At 35.5% G+C, this 17,157-nt stretch overlaps 2 protein-coding genes across 4 annotated transcripts; both read right to left on the reverse strand.

Annotated features, from left to right (window-relative positions):
* Positions 1 to 2,255: 2,255 nt before the first annotated feature.
* LOC104825067 (probable UMP-CMP kinase 2) lies at positions 2,256 to 5,674 on the reverse strand. Of its 3 annotated transcripts, XR_773535.2 has the most exons (11): positions 5,527 to 5,674; positions 5,322 to 5,375; positions 5,168 to 5,222; positions 4,928 to 5,045; positions 4,681 to 4,837; positions 4,445 to 4,525; positions 4,252 to 4,359; positions 4,030 to 4,095; positions 3,749 to 3,830; positions 3,334 to 3,407; positions 2,256 to 2,280 (listed from the first exon to the last, which is right to left on the reverse strand). XR_773535.2 is itself a non-coding variant. In XM_010557320.1 (9 exons), the coding sequence occupies exons 1-9, from the start codon at positions 5,593 to 5,595 to the stop codon at positions 3,816 to 3,818; spliced, it is 723 nt and encodes a 240-aa protein (XP_010555622.1). In that variant the 5' UTR covers positions 5,596 to 5,673; the 3' UTR covers positions 3,480 to 3,815. The 3 variants fall into 3 exon arrangements, 1 of the variants encoding a protein (XP_010555622.1); XR_773534.2 differs by lacking the exon at positions 2,256 to 2,280 and having other exon boundaries at positions 3,303 to 3,407; XM_010557320.1 differs by lacking the exons at positions 2,256 to 2,280; positions 3,334 to 3,407 and having other exon boundaries at positions 3,480 to 3,830; positions 5,527 to 5,673.
* A 3,725-nt stretch (positions 5,675 to 9,399) lies between these two features.
* LOC104825068 (protein EXORDIUM-like 3) lies at positions 9,400 to 10,663 on the reverse strand. The gene has a single exon (XM_010557321.2). The coding sequence runs from the start codon at positions 10,597 to 10,599 to the stop codon at positions 9,583 to 9,585; it is 1,017 nt and encodes a 338-aa protein (XP_010555623.1). The 5' UTR covers positions 10,600 to 10,663; the 3' UTR covers positions 9,400 to 9,582.
* Positions 10,664 to 17,157: the final 6,494 nt, after the last annotated feature.

Below are 17,157 nucleotides of genomic sequence, written 5' to 3' on the forward strand. Positions count from 1 at the left end.
ACCAGCTCAGCTGCACCAGACTTGGCTCCTAATCTGTTCTCTCCTCGGGTTTCGTCGGATTCGGTTGATGACGCCCCTGTTTCTGCTCCGGGCGATGACTCTGTTTCGACTCCAGAGGACCTCGCTGACTCTCAGCGCCATCACCAACTTCCTTCGGGCCCAGCTACTTCTTCCCAGGTTTCTTCCAAATCCCTTCTAAATTCCTGTGATTCCTTAATTCCTACCCTTGCAGAGCCAATCATTGACTCCGGCGCGGAGACCCACCGTGAATCGCCTCTCCCTGCTGCTCTAGTTGTTCCGCCTGACGGGGCCAGTTCTCGCCCTACAGCTCCCTCTGCACCTACCGAAGCCACCTGTGTGACAGAGATTGACGATGCCCAACCCGTCTTGCGTCGTGGGACGCGACACAGAATCCCCACCTGGAAGGTCCGCGAATCGGCAGCAACCACCGAAGTTCTCCACCATCTTATCGACTCAGCAACTCGCAATTCCCTCTCAGACCCATCTGCAACTGCCCAATCGTGTTTGCAACCTCAGACTCAGACCCAGACTCCGGAAGAGCACACGCTTACCTCCAGCAATTCGGCTACTGCTCATCCTATTCAGGTGTACTCTTCCCTTGACTGCTTCTCTTCTACTGATCGAGCCTTTTTAAGTCTGATTGAGCAGGGGATTGAACCACAGTCCTATGCCGAGGCCAAGCAACAACAGATTTGGCACACTGCTATGCAAGAAGAACTCGATGCACTTGAGCGGAATAACACGTGGGACATCACAGAATTACCACCCGATAAAAAGGCGGTTGGATGCCGATGGATATACAAAATTAAGTACCACAGCAACGGGGAAATCGAACGATACAAAGCGCGTTTGGTTGCGAAAGGGTTCACCCAAACCTACGGTGAAGACTATACGGATACATTTGCACCTGTTGCTAAACTTCCAACCGTTCGTGTTGTTCTTTCTCTTGCAGTTAACCTTGGTTGGCAACTTTGGCAAATGGACGTCAAGAATGCTTTTCTCCAAGGCGATCTTGACGAAGAAATTTTTATGCAGCCACCACCCGGTTATACAAAAACCATTGGAACAAGCATGGTTTGTAAGTTGAACAAGGCGATTTACGGACTAAAGCAATCTCCCCGAGCGTGGTACCACCGGTTGCATGAAGCCCTCGTTGCCAAAGGTTTTTCTCGGAGTGACTCCGACCACTCCCTTTTTGTCCTACACGGCAACTTTGGTATCATCGTTCTCTTGGTATACGTAGATGATATTATTATTTCGGGTGATGATATTCAAGGCATTGCTGATACTAAAAATTATTTAAAACAAGTTTTTGATATTAAAGACCTCGGAGAACTCAAATATTTTCTGGGTATAGAAATTTCACGTCATAATGATGCATTATTTCTATCGCAAAGAAAATACATTCTCGATCTCTTAAGTGATACAGGAAAACTTGGCGCAAAGCCGGTTCGTACTCCAATTGAGGAACATTTCAAAGATCAACGCGAGGGGGAATATTTCCAGGACTCAGAGAGATATCGTCGCGTTGTAGGTAAGCTTATTTATTTAACTATAACAAGACCTGATATTAGTTTTGCTGTACATCAGGTAAGCCAATGGATGCATGCGCCTTCGACTTGGCATTGGCAAATGGTGGAACGAATTCTCAAGTACCTAAAGGGAACACCGAACAAAGGAATATGGATGAAGAACAACGGTCATACCGAAATCATTGGATACTGTGATGCAGATTGGGCAGGAGATAGAATGGATCGCAAATCAACATCCGGGTACTGCACATTCGTAGGAGGAAATCTTGTGACTTGGAAAAGTAAGAAACAAAATGTGGTGGCACGATCAAGCGCGGAGGCCGAATATCGGGCAATGGCCAACACCACAAGCGAACTACTATGGCTACGACAACTACTCAACGACCTCGGAGTTCAAGTAACCAAACCAACACCATTGCATTGTGACAACCAAGCCGCTCTCCATATAGCTGCAAATTCGGTCTTCCATGAACGAACGAAGCATATTGAAGTGGATTGCCACTTCATTCGCGAGAAGATAACGCAAGGATTGATCTCAACAATGTACACTCGGAGTCAAGACCAACTTGCCGATATACTCACCAAGGCAACAAGCTCTCTTGTGCTTAACAAAATTCTGTCCAAGATTGGCCTTACCGAATTTCGCCGGCCAACCTTGAGGGGGAATATTGAAGGAAAGGAAACATGCATGTTAGAAGAGTTGGAGGCATCACCTACGTTACATGATCTGCATGAAAAGGCCACGAAGACATAAGGAACAAGACACAAATGGAAAGGTACATAGAGACGTTGGAGATTCCCTCAGAAGAATACGCGCATGGGAATTCCTTAATCAAGGTTCTATAATATTGCCACATTGATTGTCTCCTTGATACACTTTCCCATTTGTATAGATATATATCTTTGTAAATAAGTCAACATACAGATATATATGTATGTACTCACGGACATAGAGAAAAATAAGAGACAAAGAGTATTATTCAGTAATCTTCTTTCAATTATTCTACAGTCAGGGCATCAAGTTTGGTTCAAATTTCGAAATTTGACCCGAATCCACCTGAAAGATATCAAGTTTCAAACATGAATTTGTAGGTCCAAAAAGTTTGAGCTTTTTACCTGGGCTGAAATCGGGTTTTGGACCGATCCAAAAATACGATTCATTTTTTAAAAAATAATTGCGAATTTTTTTTATCATAAAGAGGTCGACCCAAATCCGAATTGGAATTCTATCGGATCAGGCTTCGGACTTAGTCTTATAGGCCCAAAAAAATTAGGTTGTCTCAAGTCCGAAACCCTTGGGTCGAGTGTGGGTTCGGACCGAACCGATCTGATCCGTTTGACACCCCTAATCCTCATTCGTCTTAACGTAGATCCTCATCAACAGCTCAAAGTTGTGTTTTTGCTCGTAATACCTCCTTTCCCATGCATAATATAGCAAGCATTCGCCAAGATTTGAACTCCCATGCCGCAAACAATCATATATACACGTTCAGCCATACCGACATAGTGTTCGATTCTCGAGTTTATCAAGGATTAGTCGTGTATTCATCGCACAAAGGGATAAAACTGAGATGGAAGTGAGACCTATCATCAGGTTTTACTTTGCCAAACCTGCATCTGCTCTATAAATACTTCATACCTTTAGAACGAGAGAGGAAACAACAGAATTCTTCCAATTACAGTACCTCTCTCGAGCATCCGATTGAATATATGCTACCAGCTTGACCAGGTTGTGTCCCTTTTAAGAGCACAGAACAATCAAAAGCAAAAGCGTACGTACCCGATAAGTCCTCGCCTAATCGCCCGCCCATCCATGGAGTTCACTTCCACGACGATGAAACACCGACTAAAATGCTGCAAATAGACACCATATCAAGCGGAAAATCTCTACCGCCTCATGTGACGATATATGAAAAGCAAGCACAATACAAAATACACCTTTTTTCTTCTTTTTTTGGGTAAAAGACACTACAGTCGCATCAACAATAAGCAAACATTTCAATACATTTGTTATGGTTAATGAGTCCGGAAAACTGAGGATATCTTTCCTCTTTGACAAAAAGACAAGACAGACAAAGCTTCTTAGTTCAAGCTATGTACAGGAACAGTTTGCTGGTTAAAGAAGCGCACTTCAAGAGAACTTGTCCTGAGCATTTTGAGTTCATGAAGAATTCTTATTCGCGTTCCTAGCTTACCGGGTTAGTTTCTGATGTCCCCAACAGACAAAACTCGATCCAAACGGGACTCATGGAGTTACATTCGTCACTCCTTCAACTTCTGCGGAAGTAAATGGCTGATGTTAATGTTCACTCTTACCGTTCAAGGGAAACAGTCGATATATTCGACAAGAATGCATTACTGTGCGATTGTGGATTTGAAATGCAACTACATGCAAGATAGGCGATAACGAGAAAATATAGAAGTTTGAAATGCAGAAAAAAGAGAGAGTAAAGAAGATGCAAAGAGGTGATTGTACCTCGAATGAAGCAAAAACAGGACGAACTTTTTCAAATATATCATCAACTGTACCCACCGCATTAACCTGCGTACAGAGGCATCTATTAGTCAACACACAGATAAGATATTGATCAAAGAAAGAATCTGTGACAGAACGAAAACACAGACATATCAATAACAGAACAAAGAATTTACGGATCATTAGCACATAATCTGGAATAATTGTTTGATAAGAACTCACGGTGTAGAGTTTTCCTTTCTTCTTGTAGTAGTTGATAACCGGAAGATTTAAGGCTTCAAAGACTTTTAGGCGTTTCTTGATCGTATCTATGTTATCATCAACTCGGCCCTGCAACAGCAAGGTAGCAGATTTAGAAAGAACAAACACACACTTCTGGTTCACAAATCCATGGAAGAAACATGGAGAAAAGCACCTGATTACGGTTCAGCACACGTTTCACCATCTCTTCTTCAGGGCAATCGAAGAACAACACTATGTCCGGTTCTGCTCCAATCTGCAGTTGCATCAGTGAGCAACTTAACATTCAAAGATTCTTCCAAGTGGAAATTTCCATGCAACTGTTAAGGGGAAGGAACCCACTTAGCAGATAAAGCAACTTCACTTCTAAATTTTCCATTTTTTTCCAAGAAAAGAGAGGAAACGACTCACTATCCGCTCGAATGCAATACGATTCTCCTCGCTCCGTGGGAACCCATCGATGAGAAACTTGTTGGCATTGCTCGTTTCCAGCTCCTTCTGAATCAGCTTTACCGTAACTTCCGAGGGGACGATTTTCCCTTCTTTGATCAAGTCAAGAATGATGGCCCTGAAATTAAGATCCCCAATCCTGAGATGCCCACAAATTTCAGGAGGCAATCTAAGCAAATATAATCAACATTCAGAAGTTCGTCACTACCCGTCTTTACTGTTCAACGCGATTTCTCTCCTTAGCAAATCTCCTGCACTTAGATGTTTCAATCCAAAGGTCTCAACAAGCTTTTCGCATTGTGTACCTTTCCCACTCCCAGGACCACCTGCGAGATTTAACTCCATCAGACCGAATTCGACGAAAAAACACAATGGCACTGTCTGCTGCGAAAAAAATTTCGCAGGAAATTCAGATTTCTCAGGAGAAGACCAGATAGATTCAACTTACCTAACACAAACGTAATGAATGGAGCTCTTCTCTTCGCCGGTAAATCCCCTTTTTCCTGCAACAAATTCAAGAAAATCCCTAACTTACATGTAAAAAAGACCATTCAAAAGATAGAACGGGAAAGAGATTGATCGAGATCCTCTCATAGAGATACCGGGTATATGATCTCCGTAGCAAATGATTCCCAAGTTTTGAGCCTAGAAGCAGCCTAAGATCAAAAAATAAGAAACCAGCCACATCAAAAAACCAGGATACCATCAATGGAGCTTCTATTGAGCAACGATTTCATCTCACCGGGGAACAAACGCGATCGGACATGAAATCAGCGTCAACGAGAAGGGAACCCGAGAACCTCGTACCTGATGGAGAGAGAGGTATCTCGATGTTGAAGAGACCATAGGAGAAAGTGAAGCCACGCGTCTCCACATCTTCCTCCTTCTTCTTCTTCTTCTTTTTCTTCTTCTTCTTCTTCGATTTACTCTATTCGCGCGACATTTCCTCGAGCAAGTCACAGTTAAATAATGAGAAATGCATTGCCCGTTAAATAATTACATGACAAAACGACACCGTTTTCGGACCCCAAAGCACGAACTTCAATAGAACAAGCCAAGGGTGGCCATTTGATTTGGGTACGGCTTGGTTGGAATATTTTTTTTGGATGAAGTTTTATTTAAAATAAAATAAAATAATTCATTTTTATATTAAATATATTTCGGACTGATTTTTATTCGTAGAAATATTTCTTTAAAAAAATAGTTTCTTCAATTATTTTTATATCCGACTAAAATTCAATTTCTTTTCATTTAAAAATCATCTTAAACAGTCCAAAAAGGCCACCCCAAAGCCCAAATACTTGTATAATGATTTAACATGAAGATCGGATACGATTATTAAGGCCCGACCCACCCATCGACGAAGAGACGACGCCGTTTTCAAGGACCTGGAACAAAGTATGGCGAAACGGCATGTAGTTTGAGACGAAACGGCTCGCAGTCTTTAAAGGTTGAAGGCACGGGGAGGTTGTATATCCAAATTCAATAAATGTGTTGGAGGTAGTAAGAAGATATGGGATCAAATAATTAAATGGATGATACATTAAAAACATCATGTCATATAAACTAGGGTTTAACCCCCAAATTTTTTTTATTTACGTTGATTCACTCGACATTCAATCTAACTACATTCATCTTGAATCGGATTTACTATAACTAAATTTCATCTTTCATTTTCAATTCGTTTTTATAACGTGAGATTTTTGAAATAGGTGACATCACAACCACAAATATAACCATTCGACCACAAATATAACCAAAAATAAAATTGGGATGTCATATAAACTAGGGTTTGGCCCCAATTTTTTTTATTTTTGTATTCAAGTTAATTAACTCATCATTCGATCTAATTACATCCATTGTGTCGCATAAGACAATCTTACTGTAATTAATTTGCATGGTTCCTCTTCAATTCGTTGTTCGAACATGATACCTATGAGATAGGTTACACTCTAACGACGCTGTAGAGTTTTCCTTTCTTCTTGTAGTAGTTGATAACCGGAAGATTTAAGGCTTCAAAGACTTTCAACCATTCGGCTACAACTTCTTGAGTTTTACCCTTCGAGTTTAGGAGAATGAAATGGCAACAAATAATGGTGGGGTTTGGGTTGGGTAAATGTCAAATCTTGTGAACCGGTGATGCGCGAGACAAGTAATTGTTGTTAGAAAATTACAAAGAAAAAAATCGTACGACACGGCCATGAATACCCTATAACCGATCGTCACATCAAATCGTTCGGACAAAACATTTATTGGATCATTCATGAGTCAAGCCCTCCGCGTGTGCGTGTGATGGATTTTGGGTTGAGTATAATTTGGAATATCGGATTCTAAATTCAAAATGGTTTGGATTATGGTTCCGATCCCCGACACCCGAAATGAATGGATACCCGAGATGGGTGTGTTCATTAAGCATATACATTTGTGACAGTCGATTGTAAATTCAAATATCTCGCGTTTTAAGTTTCAAAAATGCAATTTCAATTTCCTTTGTCTCAAATACCAGAAATGAAGTTCCAAAGTATGGTTAATCTTGTGATTTGGTAATATGCACACGGGTATCAAATAACAGAACAAAAACTAAGTTGGAACTTGATTCATATCAACAACAAAAATTGCCTATAAAACTCAATTCAATCTTACTATATTGCGAATTATGAAAAGATATTTATTATAGGATTATATTTGTTTAATAACCACTTTAAGGAATGACCGTAAGCTTGGGAGGTGAAAGTCATGGAAGGGGGACCCATCACGAGTATTTGGTAAACGAAAAAAAGATCAAAGTAAGTAGGGTCCCTTCATTTTATTCAAGAGTCAAAAGGACAAAAAGGTGAGCAGGCGCCGCTCATAACTCTTCTTCCTTTCCCCCGTATATATATATATATACATACATATATATATGTATATAGCCACACCACTATATTCAATCATCGTTATATTTATTTTTTTATTGTTTTCTTATGTTAATGATGATGATGATGACGAAATCTAATCTTAGACATAAAAATGTAACCTTTGTCTATACTCATCATCCGTAATCAATCCTCCTCCCGTCAACTCTTCCATTGGTCCGTGCATGCATACTTCCATTTCATATATATATATACACACACACACATGTATTCATGGTAGCAATTAGATTTGGCTGAGACATATGTGTACGGATACATAGAATTTCTATTTGTAATTGACAAGATTTAACCAGATTTGTCGAATATAATATCTCTTAGATTATCTAAGTTTGATGTATTAGTGATAAGATAATATTCAAAACATGTTTTTGCTTCGCATTCAAATTCAAATATTTTTTTTATAATCCGAAAATTTACCATATCTTTGATCCGACTATATCTCGTACAAAAACAAAAAAATTCATGTGAATACACATCCCCAAATGAAAACTCGAATCCCAATTAGAAAAAACTTTGTTCACTTTTTTTACTAATTGAGTCATCCAATTTTGGATTTAAATTCAATGTTGTAAAGAGTATTAACTCGTATATTCTCGATCTTCTTTGAGATATAAGTAGAATGAAAAGCTAATTAATTAACTTTTGGATTATAAAAAAAATCTTTTGAATTTTCAATTTAGCAACAATTTTATAGGGTTAGTCTTTGCAACATATTGCGTATTACTATGAAATGTAGTTTTATTCATCACGCATCCAAAATATGATCTCGAGCTTATCAGACCGGTTTCCTTCTAGTACCTGTGTTTTTAAACCCTAATATCAGAAAATTGAACAATGATCTTCCCAAACGGTAGAATATAGAAATCGAGCAATTCATGCATACTTGAAAGAAAAAAAACAAATATATATATATATATATATGCATCTTATAAGATTTCTAAATTTTAGTACGTACGTAGATGGGTTTAATTATAACTATTTTGTGTAACAATCAAAATCTTATTGAGAAATGTACTTCCTATATTTGAACCATGAATATATATATATATATATATATATATATATGTACACATATAAATAAATGAATTATGAAATATAAACATGTTGGAGTCAAAGGGTCGTCTAAACTCGCAAGACTTTTGGTTCTCGCTTTAGGAAATTGACAAGACAGCTGTTTCAGAGAGCTCTCACTTAATCATTTTTTTAATTGTATTACATACATTTCCATATTATATATTTAGACTATTTAGTTTAATCCATTGTATCAAGAAATAATAACGCATATTGACAGACATTTGGATTTTTTTTTATATTTAAATTTCATAAAATATATCCATTCCATTTTTTATATTGAACTTGTATATATATTTATTTGGATATAGTTATATACTATTCAATTTGATTTGATTCTCTATTCATTTTCATATAACCCAACCCAAGTATCTAAATATCTCTGCATCACGAGACCAGAAGAGAATCTAAAAACAAAATTTTATTGTGATTCCTGCGAGATATAAAAAAAATATCTATCAAATATTAAAGTTGCTTACGAAAATTAATTGAAATCCATGTTACCAATGGCTTTTGATACTTGCACTGTGGACAAAAAACATTATATAAGAAAATAGAAAATAGAAAATTTGATTGCAACTCGTTACCTAACCTCCCGAACCGCACCTCTTCTACGTGCCCACCAAAAATTCCAACATTTATTCCTCTTCTCATTTCTATAAATAAAAATGCAAAATTTAACAAAAAAATAAAATAAAAGAGAGGATAACATTACATAATATATAAGTATACCAAAGTAGTATACATTAATGCATAAATAATATCATTACATAATTAACATCCTTAACTACTACTATTAATCATCATGCAATGCAATTCAAATCCCAACAAAGCTCTAAGCGCTCGAATCCACAAAAGCAAAAATACAAAAATGCCACTAATGATCAAGCGCATTGGGGCCGGTACAGTAATTAACCATATGGTTCCAGACCCATTGAACCAAGTATCGCCGTCGGATCCCGTGCATGTTGTACGTGGCACCATCGTGATCGTTCAACATCTGCCCCGTGTACGACCCGCCACCTCCAGTTCCATAGATACCCTCGCACAAGTCGGCTATTTCCACCGGTGCCACCGGGTCCGGACCCGCGTACCAAGCGTTCACGAGCGGGTTCGTCGCCAGCTCAGCAATTTCGTGACCGATAACGCTTATCATTCCGTCGACTCCGACGTCTCCGTTAGGCGACTTTAACGCCGTTAGCCCAGGGATGTACTCCGGTACGGCAAAAGGATAAGCACAAACTCCTGGACAGTACTTGGCCGAATTTCCAACCCAGGCGTAAGGAAGCGTGAACCCTACGATGGATGGGAAAGTGAAATAGTGGAACCCACAAACTTGCCCGCAGAAATCCTGAACGTACACGTCAGCAGATGTGAGGAGTAGATAGAGACCACTCTTCGGGTTCACAGGTAACGGCCGTGATCTCGCCGTGACGGCGGATTTTATCACGGACTGAATCGATAACCGGGTCAGGGATTTGCCGTGGGAGTAGAACCGGTCGTTTTTCTCTTCTCCTAGCCGGACCGTACCGGTTATGTTGGAGCCGGTCTGGTCTGTGTACAGCTGTACGGTCCTCCACCACCCGGAGACGGAGGGGCGCTTGGATCCGACGGCTGAGATTGAATTGATGAACTCACGGATGACCTTCTTCTGGGACTTTTGCCACGTGCCATACCAGATTGGGTGTACGGTGATGTTGGTGGTGAGGACAGGACCCATATGGTATCGGAGGTGGACGAGGTCCGATGAGCCTTCGTATTTCTTGGACCCGCCAAAGGTTTGATCTGAGCCGTTAGTTTGGTGGGGCCACGGCCTCCATCCTATCACTGGCGGTGGAAATACGACGAACACCGTCGTCACGGTGAGGCTGAGTAGCACCAGAACACAACGCATTCTCCTTTTGTGAGGAGAAAAAATGAAAGGGAGGAGAGAGGTTTTGAATTTTGTGGTCCGAGAGACGAGAGAGTGAGTGTGTATACATATATAGAACAATTAAGTAATTAAACTATTTTCAATTTTTTTCTAAAATAATTCCCTTTTATGCTCAAACAAACCTTTTATTAAATTAAAACGGAATTTGTAATATTACCCGAATTAACAAGTATGTAAAGCTGTCTTTTTTTCTAAATTTTTTTTGACGTAACATATTTTATTTGTTATATTTAGAATATTCAAATATTTTAAAGAGTATATATTTTTTGGTGTATGATAAATAAAATTAAATACACGCAATATTTATGTAGGTTTTCGAATTCTTATGTAATTTTACATAAAGTTTCAATTGTTTTGATGGGTCATAGAGATGCGGGGTAATGGAGGACAGATGGATTCTTAAAAGTGAGGTGGACAAGTGGGACCCGACAAGGAGACAAACGGCGTCGTTTGTAGCCGTCCGATGGTCTTTGATCTGACGTCAGCAACTTTGTTTTCGGTTCTCTTTGCGCGGGAAATTTGATGGCCTTCAGGGGTAATTTAGGGTTTTCCTCCACGCTTTGAGTTTTTTCTCTCTCCTCTCTGTGATGGACCTCCTTTTTTAGATTTATTAATTTTCCCTTTTTAGGACCACAAATTTATACACGAATTTGAAAAAAATAAAAATTTTCGTGGGTATGGAATCAAGGCAGTGTGGGTACGGGATTGGACGTTGCATGTTTTGTCTTTTATTGGAGCCACTTGCGATAAAATTTCAGTTTGGATATAGATGTAATGAAATTTTCAATTTTTTTTATATTTAGGTTTTGATTTGTTTTTTTTTATTTGGCTATTTTAGTTTACAGTTTTAAATTTATCGAATTTTAAGAAATTTTGTTTTGCAATATACTTTTCTCGGCTGATATTTATTTATATTCATCAAATTTAATTTTTAGTAATCAAAAGATGTTATTCATAGGATAAAAACGGGATGGATGGAATGGAGATAAGCCACGAGATTCTTTGCGATCGTAAAGTCTCTATACGGTTGAAGGAAAAATTTTACCGTACTACCATAAGATCCGCATTGATGTATGGTAGTGAGTGTTGGGCGGCAAAAAGATAACATGTGTCTAAAATATGTATGGCCGAGACGAAAATGTTACGATAGATGTGTGGATATACAAAATAGACCGAATTCAAAATAAGAGTATTAGAGAGAAATTATGAGTCATAACCTTAGAAGAGAAATTATGTGAGGGACGTTTAAGGTGGTTTGGACATGTAAAATATAGACCATTAGATATTCCGGTTAAAAAATTAGAGAATATAATGATGGAAGTGAAGAAACGAGAAAAGAGTATACCTAGACTTACTTGAGAACGAGTCATTAAAAATGACTTGGATATATTGTAAATTTCGGAGAATATTACGCAAAACCGAAATGAATGGAAAAGAAGAATTCATGCGGTCGATCCCAAATAAATTCAGGATTAAGGCGATGATGTTGTTGTAATTGTTTTAAAATTATATTTTCATATTAAATTTAAAACGGTCTCCTATTCAATAATTTAAAAAATCAAATATAATCTACATATTCTATTTTGAAATTGGATTGGATTTGTTTATATCAGATTCTGACATTTGAATCTAAATATCCATTTCTAGTTACTAACATTTAGTAAAATACTATATAGTATAAACGGTGTTGGGTTTTTAAAATTTAAATTGATTTTAGTTTGTAATCTGTATAAAAATTATAAATTTTCTTCTGTATTTTCGGTTTCTTTTTCTCTTTTTTCGTGAATCCTGCCGGCAAAAGTTAGGAAGATTTGTTTTTTTTCGAGCCATAAATTGGGTCTTTTATGAATGACATAAATAAGAATGATAGACACCCGAAAAGATGGGTTAGTCAATTGACAACTAGAAATTAGGAAGAAAAAAAAACATATGATTTGCACATTCAAAAGAATTAGGAGGGTCTATACAAAAAATACAAATAATTTTTTTTAACTATATTTGAAGTTGGTTATTGTCAAATTAAAATTAAGATTTGTTTTCTTTACCAAAAAAAATTAAGATTATTTATTTATTTTTTAAATCAGTTTAATTTTTTGATTATGTTTGAATTATATTTCATTGAGACTTATTAATTTTCGGAAAATCGTTTGTTTTAAATTATTGTCAAATTTATTTAAGATTCTTTACTTAATTTAATTTTTAAAATTTCATCTAATTATTTTTAGATTAAATATTTTTTTTTACATAATCTAAATATTCAAATACGTTGTAGTTTTAGATTGTTTTTAGATAATATAAGATTTGAAAATTTTATAGCATATACTTTTTATAATTGCACAAAATAATTGGATTTTCCTCAATTTATTTAATTTGGGTATATGTTGTATGCTTTTGTCTTCCTTATTCATTTCAAGTATGGTGCAACGGACGGAATGTATATATAAGAAATAAATATACATTAGGAATTTGTTTTGCAATCTATATATATATATATATATAATAAATTAATTTAATATAAAAATAATTTTAAAAACTCAAATTGGGTACAAAATTTTAACCAAATCGAACTTGGAATATAACCAAAATTATATATAAAAGTTTGACAAATTATTTGTTTTAAATAAAAATAAATAAACCCGAAAAAATCCAATCAAAACATGATAGGTCATCCAATGTATAAATACAAGGGATCCGTAATTTTCAGCCTCATTTTTGCTAAAAGAAAAAAAATACAAAATATATTTTTAGCATCTTCTGTTATCGTATTATTTATTGTCATAATTTTCCGCAACGACCTAAAAAAATATTAAATAAGAAAAATCGAATAATACGAGTTCTTTACTCTCCTAACATTTTTCTATTTATATTCCTTGATTAAATCAATCTTTATTCCTTCGATACTATATTTTCTAATAATCACGATATGATGCTCAGATATATCAATGAATCCGTCAAAAAAACTTTATTCAATAGTTGTAGTGTAATTATCTCTCTTTACTTTTACATTTTCCAATAAAAAATATGTAATAAAAAGTTAATATTAAGTAACCGGTGTACCATTGAAACATTATAGTTCTTAAATTATTTCATGTAATCGGCATTTTGAGGTTTCCGACGAGAATATTTGGGATTTCGGTGTTTTTTCATACTTCCAATTAATCGAAAATATAAAAATAAGATAAACGGCCAAAAAACGATCTTCCCAATGAAGCGTAGGATATTAGGTTTTTCCTCTTCATCCATTATTTTAACATTCTCTCGTTTTTATTTGTCTTATATGTTTATATATACACACTCAACTACATTAATAACAATATTTATTGAAGAATATATATATATATATATATATAGAGAGAGAGAGAGAGAGAGAGTAACATGTATTTGTGTGTAAAACTTTCATGCCTAAGACGGACAAGCATGAACGCCACTATAGGCTATTCGACCTACATTATATATATATATATGAAGATAATATAAAATTTATATATGTGTATATGGAGATTACAGAGAATAAAATAGAAGGAAAAAAGAAGAAGAAAACAAAGAGAAACCTGAAAAAGGATAAGGGAGGCGGGTCCATCTCAATCGCGGAGCGAATTGCGCGGCTCTTTGCCATGATTTTATGTGAACAGAAATAAATTAATAATAATAATTAGTATTATAAGCAGCATGGAAGATCGTACAGCTGAGATTGAAAGCTACGCGCCAAGTGGGCCCAGAAAAGCTCCAAAAGCGGGTCCCACCTAAGATAGTGACGTTACTGTGACCGATGGACAACCTGGCAGACGTGCTGACATGGCAATAAACACGAGGCACGTGTGGATACACTGACACGTCATCAGCGCGTGGGAGAGACAGCGTCGCGTAAATTTTGCGGTCTGTGTGTGAAGGGATCTAGTGGAACTGCACGCACGGTCGGGGCGCTCTCAAGATTCCGTACTCCTCCAACGCAGCGCGTGTATATCACGTTCCAATCAACGGTGAGCAGTGAGCACCTATGCGTTCTTTTTCTTGTTTTTGTTTATATATTGTCATTACTCCATGTAAATAATTATTGTAAAATTGGAAAAGAAAATGGGGGACTAATTCTGTTTTTTTTTTTTTGTGTGTGTATAAATTAGTTTTCGATTCTTCAACCGGAAGGGAAGTAAATGATGAAATTGAATTCGTATATAACAGCATGCATGCATAATAATTGATAAAAATCTTAATTCATTGAAAATATCTTAGCCTGATATTTTCAAAGAATCTTAGTACGGCCCAAGTCAGAGGAGATTTTTCTGTAAATTTCGGGATCAATAGTTTTGGGTGACAGAGGGGGGACCCAAAGCAGTGATTACAACTGTGGAGGTGAAAATAAGTGATTGAAGTGAAAGCGCGACCAAATTATTGTTGGGATTCGTAAAAAAACAAAATCAAGACTAAGTAGCAAAAATATTTACTTTTTCCCCTTCTTTTGCCAAAACAATCAAAACAATGGCAATCATGAAACAAATACCTTTTAGCAATTATATATTGGTGGAATTTAAATGTTACCTTATAAATATATATATATATATATATATATTGTCTATGTCAAGTAAAACTTTCCTGTATTCTTCATACATAAGAGATAACCGTAAAGACAAGATGAAAGATACGTAGCAGAAAGGAATATAAAAAGAACACTATAATCATTAAAGTTGAGCAAAATCGCATTAAAGGGAAATTAAGGAGGGGAAATTAACTTAGCTAAAGTATAATTAACTAGATCAGTGCTCCCTTGATTGAGATGTATCAGTTAGCATAATTAAGGTCTAAATCACACAAATACCTAAAATTATAAATTTTTTTTTATCATATTAAGTAGTCACTTAAGTGGGATTTTTAAATGAGCTTTTTTTTTTCTAGTGTAATTTATATTGTATTCAGACAATCCGACCAGAGGAAAATAATAATGAGAAATATGTTTATGAAATTAAATTTTATATATTAGTTTGATTATTACTTATTTTAGTTTTTTATTGTCATACTATTATAAATGTAAATAAATATTTTATTTTATAACGTCGTACCTAAAACATCCATTATTGTTTTTTATTAATAAAAAGCTTATATATGTTTTTTTTATTATAGAACTTTAAATATGATAAAAGTCTACATCAAATAAACATTGCAATGTTATGTAAATTTCCAAAATATTTAAATATTCAACATTTTTTTTAAAAATTTGTGATGGAAATGGAATATATGTTTTCGTTAGTATTCCGTTTAGAAAGAACTACACAAAAGTTTATAAGAAAAATGTTCCTCGTCTACTTTATTTATATTCTTCTCTATTCATTTCATTTATCCTACAGTCTAAATTAATCGCATTTTCTTTTATAAAAACCCTTTATAAGCAAACAGAATGATTATGATATATATATATATGTATGTGTGTGTGTGTGTGTGTGTGTGTGTGATTGAGAGGCGAAAAAAAAGAATTGTGAATTTTGATACTCTTTTGTGTGCAGATTTAGGATTTTAAAGAACTTTTGTTTTCTCTTATTACCAATTTTTTTATTCTATTGAATTTAATGGCAAACTGTGGTATTCTTGCGTGTGTTTTTAATTACCTTCATCTCATTGGCTACAGTTAATACATCAATATATTATAGACGTAAAACTTTCACATCCTTCATATTAATATCATGTCGTCGAGTTTATGAATGTATATACTTGAACAATTTCATAAATGGGTTTTGCATATTGGCTCGCACAATCTCACGTTATGCCACATCTTGTTGAACATGTGTGCCGTTTTTCACGAATTGAAACGCCCGTTCCCAATGACATGCATGTCGTTTTTCGTTACAAAGATGAACGAATGAATGAATACCTTGGTTGGACTCTACTCACTTTATAGTAATGGGCCGTTTTTCTAATCAAATGAACCGTAAAACTTTTTTTTTTAACTTCTTCAAAATAATCTCTCATTGGATTATTTTTAAAGAAAAAATCAAAAAAAAAAATCTCAAATTTTTATAAAATAAAACTTCAACTTTAATTTTTATCCAATAAAACTTCAATTTTATTTTTCAATCAAATAAATCTAAATTTTATAATTCTTATCATTTTTAAATCTATTGATCATAGGATATTTCGATATGGTGATATGGATGATAATATATTAGATATGGTCAAAATATTTATTTGTTAAGTAGGATATCGCTATATCATATCATTATTCAAATTTAAAAATAATAAAAATTTAAAAATTTTGGATTTTTTTATTAAAAAAATAAAATTTAAAATTTATTTTTTTAAAATTAAGAAATTCAGATATTTTTTTTTGTTGAGATTTTCCAATTTTTGAAATAACAAACAGCGGAGATTGCTTATTGCAGAGAGCAAAATCGCCTGCAAACAGTCCTAGGTAGTTACCGTATATCTTTCAAGTTATCAATCCTTAACCGTTGATGTTTCTGACCATTTCCTCACCCTTTAATCGGACGGCTGTAAAAGTCAGTCATCTACAATGGAGCTCCTATATTACCC

This window comes from Tarenaya hassleriana, unplaced genomic scaffold (genome assembly GCF_000463585.1).
Source record: "Tarenaya hassleriana unplaced genomic scaffold, ASM46358v1 Cleome42, whole genome shotgun sequence".
Lineage (NCBI taxonomy): Eukaryota > Viridiplantae > Streptophyta > Magnoliopsida > Brassicales > Cleomaceae > Tarenaya > Tarenaya hassleriana.